The sequence below is a fragment of the Musa acuminata genome, chromosome BXJ1-2, assembly GCF_036884655.1.
Source record: "Musa acuminata AAA Group cultivar baxijiao chromosome BXJ1-2, Cavendish_Baxijiao_AAA, whole genome shotgun sequence".
In the NCBI taxonomy this organism is placed as follows: Eukaryota; Viridiplantae; Streptophyta; class Magnoliopsida; order Zingiberales; family Musaceae; genus Musa; species Musa acuminata.
This window is the reverse complement of record NC_088328.1, coordinates 26,507,230-26,514,449: the sequence shown is the minus strand read 5'-3', so window position 1 is coordinate 26,514,449 and position 7,220 is coordinate 26,507,230. Positions and strand designations below refer to the sequence as shown.

Here is a 7,220-nt window from a genome sequence, read left to right as displayed (position 1 = left end):
TAGTTGTCGTCAACAAGAGCATAATGTCAAAAATGAGACATTCCTCGAACTAAGTGGGTAAAAAGATGGGAAGAACTGCAAAGGGCTACGTAGAAAGTGGAACCCCACCGATGAGGAGATGCGTGCAAAACTCTCGTGTCGGATGATGCCCATGGTCCTGGACAAGCACATACACCTGCCACTGCTGCTGCATATGGAATAGCAACAGTGTTCGTCCATTATTGGAAGGTGGCCATCTTTCGTTGTGCTCCTCATATTTTTAGGCTTGACCGGACCATAAGAAAAGCCTAGTGCTGGTTCAACATTCACGCTCTCCAAAGGATCCTTTAGTCATGCAAATCCCATGCTTCAGAGAATCCTTATGGATGGATCTAAGGGATCCAACTAGTTTGTTTAGCAACCTTACCCTTTCGTATATTAACATAAGCACACACCCAATTTCTCTCACGAATTTAGTTTCGGAGTCTTGGTCAAAATAAGAGTCTCTATTGTAGTCAAAGTCAAAGTACCTCTCGATGAATAAAGGGCTCATATAATCAATCCTTCAGACATACAATTTGGAAAGAGAGATGAAGTGAATCAGATGAAAGATTATAAATTTTATCAAGGAAAAAAATAAATAAATAAAATTCAGTATCCATCCTCGGTTCAACCAAGACTTGCTGCCATCAGCTGCAGTTGGTAGTGTTTTCTGGTGAGGAAGGTTGGTCGAGATCAAGAAGAGGACTGGGGAATGAACAAGCCATTGCCGGTGGGGTCTCTCATGCAGAGCTGATCATTGTGATGACTGGCTCAACGAGGACGAGTATTTGAATAAGAGAAGAGTTTCAGCACAGCAGATCAAAAGTTGCTGTACCATAAATCCCAAAGTGTAATCAGAATGTGGTTTCTTAGGCATACGATGACCCATCTAAATAAATACCACAATACTACTCGTTACGAGTGTCGAGATCTTTCGAACTCACACACATCACATATCATCGTATACCAGAAACAACTCAGCATGATACAGAATGGATTGCGACTAAATGCTGAACGAAGCATAGGTCAAGATCATTTAAAACCCATGATTCCGCAACAAGGTCGAGACACTTGTACTATGATCGACATGCAAAAATGACGACGGCTGCCGGACAAATAATTCTGGCACTATACACAGAAGACATCAATCACTACTTTGACGGGGGTACAAAACATTGGAATAATGAAAAACGTGGGAATCGAACGAGGAACGCCTTGTTTTCTAAGCGTGGCATCGGAGTCGAGATGGTGCCAAGCTTGACGACCTCAAAAGGCTTTACTGGTTGTGCATAGGTCGACCGGGCAGGGACGGCCAACCACTCCTCGTTGCAATCATCTTAACCACAGAATGCGATTAGCATCAAAATCGTTTTCCACAATTGTCGGTATCATGACATCATGGTCCGATGAATTCATAGCTCCATTACATTAGCAAGTAAGAAGAAACAGATAAGGACAATATCATCACTATCACTGTTATCATCATCGCAACCTAATTAAGGTAAGTTACTATGATAATTTTTTTTATAATAAAGCTTCTTTTTATAATCCTCCATAAATATATTTTTTTAAAATATCAATCATAACATTGAAAATGATATATGTTTAAAACCTACGATTGAGTTTCCCTTATTATCTAATGCTCCTATGGATTTTGGCTCTCTTTTTCTTGATTTGTATCTACTCATTATTTCTTCATCCCAGCATAGTGATAGGAGAGAGTAATGACATTGACGAAGAAAAAATTTCAACATTAAAAAGATCAGAAAGAACAATTATCAAATCAACATTTTATATAGATTGAGATAATATAAGTATATATCATTATTTCTTTTCTGTCTCGAGCCTATTTGTTTTGATAAAGTGAAAGGCGCTAAAAAATTGAAGGAGTCACAACCTAACTAAGATATTGTTAGTATTATCCATCTTATTATTATTATTATTATTATTATTATTATTATTAAAAAGGCATCTCCATCTCCTCTTGAAGTATATATTTCTATCATTTGATAAGCTAAGGATTTCTAAGAAGAATATTTTTTTAAGTCTACTAATGATGATTATTGAACCCATCCTTAAATAGATAAAACACAAGAATTCTATTTTTTCAAAAATCATGAATAATATAATAATTTATTCATACATTAAAAATAAATTTATCTAGATCTTAGAGTCATATCTCTAAACATATATTTTTAATCTTAAAAAAGTACTAAGAAATCTAGAGACCACTTTGAATAGTATTTATCAAATCATTTTCTAAATACTAAAGCAAAGTTATATTCTTTTTTATGAACAATGCTCCAAAAAAATCTTTCAAATCTTATAATTAAATTGATTAAGAAGTTTAATACTAAGCCCATTAACTTAATTATTGTAATCCATAGTAAAAAAATATTACATTCTTGCCAAGGAGATCTTAAAATATAAAATATCATTATTGTAACTCTAATATTATATGAAAAAAAGAAAGAAATCACATAGTGCAATCCTTTCTCAAATAATAGTAATAAGATACTATTAGTCCGAGATCAAATCAAATAAAGGAAGAAGAAGAAATTAAGATAAAAATAAAAAAAACTATATTAAACTTCTAAAAAAGATATCTATCTTAGAATATTCTTAAAGTCGAACCTTGAACACTTAAGATATGAATTTCATACGTAGATGTTATCTATTTATAGCTATAGAATAATAATTTAAAATAAGATATATTTATCTCTAAGACTCTATCTAATTAATTTATTTAAAACAAAATTAAATTTAAAATATTTTAAAAATAATACTTTAAATCTTAACAACATATGCATCAAGTTGTCCGGCTACTAAATTCCCTTCTACTCTCAAGTCAGTCTTGTGCTTACATCTCCATCAAAATGGAGTGTTTGACCTAATGCCGACCACGGGGTGTGAGAGGCTAATAATGGGCAGGTGGTTAACCTCATGTGAAGCATGGGCGGCACACAACAACAAATTTGGAAGCTAGAGAAACAATGTTAAGCATAGAAACTGTGGTGGCTCGTTAGGTGCACTACTCCATCATGTATGTATACTTTTCATCTAATGGACTTGAAATCCGGTTCTCGCCCTAGTTTGTTTGGAACATCCAAGCCTCCTATTGGTCTAGCACGGTTTCAACCGTGCCGATCAGGACAAGAGCAAATCTCAAGCAATCGTGACGATCATGAAGGATGGCGATCCCCATTAGAAATTGACTATTAGACAGATCATAGGCTAGCTAGGGTGCAAGGAAGGGGAAGGAATACTAGTTGAGAATGGCACAGAAAAATGTAAATTATCTTGGGAAAACTTACTCCGGTCCTTGCAAATGACAGGATCTATATATAAAAGTGCTCCCAGTAAGTTGCTCAAGTTGCAATCAGAGGAAGATTGTGCAAGAAACATCGTTTCTAATGGTATCGGATGGCAAGTTAGCCCCACCTGAGATCACCAGTAACAGCTGATTCTAAGAGCCATAAAATACATGTGTATATAAAGTTTAAACCAGAACACAGGGGAAAAAAGGTGATGATCATAAGGTCAAACACAACATAATGATATACGAAATGATTTATGCTTATCCTATAGACTCGATATTCTTAATAAAAACAGAAAGCATTGATGAATACTTTCATCAAGAGTCGGGAAAGAAACAAACAAAGTCGTCAATGAATGCGAAAGGTAGAATGCATGTATGTCACTGTTGAAGCGTAGGCTCCCTGACGCCACAACGTCAGTCAATCTAAGCAAGTTCGCAATAATAGATTAACGGAAGTGGTCGAAGGAACATAGCAAGAAGACCTTTCCTCGCAAACAATTAATTGTCCTCGGGAACTACTTTGCTGCGATATCGCAAGGGACAAGAAGAATCAACTTTTAAGGGCGAATCATGGGAAGGCCAACTGTGCTTTTTCTTCCGCAAGAGAGAAAATTTGGCTCGCGTGGTGTTTGTGTGGCTATTGGTTCACGAGAGAATGTGATGACTTGACAATTCTTCGTGAGTCGTTCTTCAACACATGGCAAAACTGTCTTCCACTTTCTTCTGAGAATGTTAGTAAAAGCAAGTGTTTACGAGGGGAGTTGATGCGGGTTCTCAGGCGAGCATGTGGGGGGATGTCAACAGGGGATAAGGGGCGCCATTTGGGAGGAGACTGTTGCTGGTGGGACCATAGTGTCACCAGCGACACGCCTGAGCAACGGACGAGCCCTCCTAAGTTTACCACGGACCGGTACTGCGGGGCTGCAGTGTTTCCCTCCACCCGTTTCATGGCGGACCAAACCACTACTGCCCTCCACCATGTGGGCTTCTGCCACCAGTCAATCACATTTAATCTGAATATGAATAAGAAAATAAATATTCCAAGAAAAAAACGACAGCTCCCTCCGAGTTCAATAAATAGAGACCCGCCCCAACCTCCGTCTCTCTCCATATCCTCTTAGGTCGCTACATTTCCTAATCAAACAGCAGCCCCACCCCAAACTCCAAACTCCAAACTCCAAACTCCAAACTAGGGGGGAGAGAGAGAGAGAGAGAGAGAGACCACACTCCCGTCGACCCCCCAAGTGCTTGCCTTGAGGTTAATTTGGCAAAGAAGAATACTATGGCTTCTGCCACCACTGCCATGACTTCTACTGCCAAGCCAATCTCCAAGTCTCTCCAGTGTAACACACCACTGGCTACTCAATCTGTTAAGCTGACGAGAAACAAGACTTCTTCCCTCACCACCCTAAGAGTACACTGTTCGGCACCCGCCGATTCCCTCAATTTTCCGCCCAACACCAGACCGGCTTGCGGCGCGGGTCCTTGTTGTAAGAAGGCGACGACAAGCATCGCCAAGGAATGGAGTTTGCTCCAGCGGCTCGCCGCCGCCGCACTAGACGCTGTCGAGGACGGCTTCATATCGAACATGCTCGAGCGGCCGCGACCCCTGCCCAAGACGGCTGATCCCGCCGTCCAGATCGCCGGCAATTTCGCCCCTGTTGACGAGCGGGCCCCCTGCCACGACCTCCCCGTCCAAGGCCTCATCCCACCGTTCGTCGACGGGGTGTACGTTCGCAACGGCGCCAACCCACTGTTCGAGCCCGTCGCGGGGCACCACTTTTTCGATGGCGATGGCATGGTGCACGCCGTCCGCATCCACGATGGCACCGCTGCCTACGCCTGCCGCTACACCAAGACGGAGCGCCTCCGGCAGGAGCGCGCTATCGGGAAGCCCGTCTTCCCCAAGGCGATCGGCGAGCTCCACGGCCACTCGGGCATCGCGCGCCTGCTGCTCTTCTACGCGCGATGCCTCTTCGGCCTCGTCGACGGCGGCCGCGGGATCGGCGTCGCCAACGCCGGCCTCATCTACTTCAACGACCGCCTGCTCGCCATGTCGGAGGACGACGTCCCGTACCACGTCCGCGTCAATCGCTCCGGCGACCTGGAGACGGTGGAGCGGTACGACTTCGGCGGCCAGCTGCGCTCCTCCATGATCGCGCACCCAAAGCTGGACCCCGCCTCGCGTGAGCTCTTCGCGCTCAGCTACGACGTCATCCGGAAGCCCTACCTCAAGTACTTCTACTTCTCTCCCGACGGCAACAAGTCTCCCGACGTGGACATCCCCGTCGACAAGCCCACCATGATACACGACTTCGCCATCACGGAGAACCACGTCGTGGTTCCCGACCAGCAGGTGGTGTTCGAGCTTCAGGAGATGTTCCGAGGCGGCTCCCCGGTGGTCTACGACCGGGCGAAGACAACTCGCTTCGGCGTCCTGCCCAAGTACGCCGCCGACGCCGCCGAGATGCGGTGGGTCGTCGTGCCCGACTGCTTCTGTTTCCACCTGTGGAACGCGTGGGAGGAGCCGGCAACCGGCGAGGTGGTGGTGATTGGGTCGTGCATGACGCCGCCAGACTCCGTGTTTAACGAATGCGAGGAGAACCTCGCCAGCGTCCTGTCAGAGATCCGGCTCGACCTCCGGACCGGCGAGTCCAAGCGCCGCCCCATCCTGTCCCCAGACAACCAACCGAACCTGGAAGCCGGAATGGTGAACCGGAACAGGCTGGGGAGGAAGACCCGGTACGCGTACCTGGCCATCGCCGAGCCATGGCCGAAGGTTTCCGGGTTCGCCAAGGTCGATTTATTCACCGGGGAGATGAGCAAATTCGTCTTCGGCGACGGTCGGTATGGCGGTGAGCCATACTTCGTGGCGAGGGATCCGAACTCGCCGAAAGAGGACGACGGCTGCGTGCTCACCTTTATGCACGACGAGAAGACGTCGGAGTCGGAGCTGCTGATAGTGGACGCGGGCGACATGAGGCTCGAGGCAGCAGTGAAGCTGCCGTGGCGCGTTCCCTACGGTTTCCATGGTACATTCATCAGCTCAAGGGAGTTGGAGTCACAGGCCTAGCAAGAAAATGGTGTTTTGGGGAGGAGATGATACCAGAGCGATGCCTGCGGAGGACCCCGGTGTCACCTCCCCCAGTTCTGTACATAAGTTATTTTTACAGTTAGTGGCAGTTAGGAGAGAAACCAGCTTGTAGCAGTGGGTTCCGTTATTCTTTCCTTGGTTTTTTTTTTGTTCTTTCTTTTCTCCTCCCTGTTCATGCTGCGGATTGCTATAATAATTGATCACTACTCCATCATGCATAGAAGAGTGAGGGGATCATGTCTTGTTCTTGCATACACTCAATCCATTTCCTTCACTGGAACTTGTTCCTAACGTTTTTATCTCTCAAAAAGAGTGATGGTAGATGGAAAAGAACCGAGAGTGCTCGGTGACCGAACAATGAAAACGATGAGAGCTGAGGAAACCACAAGAGAAAAGAAGCTACAAAGCACCAACTGAGAAGGCCTCTCGGCCAGGGACGACGCGTTACGGGGAGGTGGGAGCACGTGGGAGAAGAAGGGAGGGCTGTTCCAATGGTTTTCTTTTTGTACATTGGAAATTGTCAAGAGAGGGGGGAGAGCGACGTGGAGAAGGGCAAACTCGTCCTTGTGGTGTGCGTGTGGTATAGTGGATCACTCGAAACCCAGGACCCCACCCTCTCGGTGGACCTCCCAGACACAGTATGCTGTACTGCAGCCCCTTTCAGAGCACAAGTCTCATCAACACTCGATTACTATGCTCCCCAGTTAATAGGAGCTTTCTCAGTCGGCAATCTATAGCCAATCAAGATTTTAAATATCGGTTCAATATCTGTGGCATGATGGGTAC

General features: G+C 45.0%; 1 protein-coding gene across 1 annotated transcript; it reads left to right on the top strand.

Annotated features, from left to right (window-relative positions):
- The first annotated feature begins 4,457 nt into the window (after positions 1-4,457).
- On the top strand, positions 4,458-6,657 carry LOC135605877 (9-cis-epoxycarotenoid dioxygenase, chloroplastic-like). Its single transcript, XM_065096454.1, has one exon. It carries the CDS (start codon positions 4,623-4,625, stop codon positions 6,411-6,413), a length of 1,791 nt encoding a protein of 596 aa, XP_064952526.1. The 5' UTR covers positions 4,458-4,622; the 3' UTR covers positions 6,414-6,657.
- Positions 6,658-7,220: the final 563 nt, after the last annotated feature.

Coding starts and splice junctions, on each gene's coding strand:
- LOC135605877 (XM_065096454.1), top strand. CDS start 4,623: ATGGCTTCTGCCACCACTGCCATGACTTCTACTGCCAAGCCAATCTCC.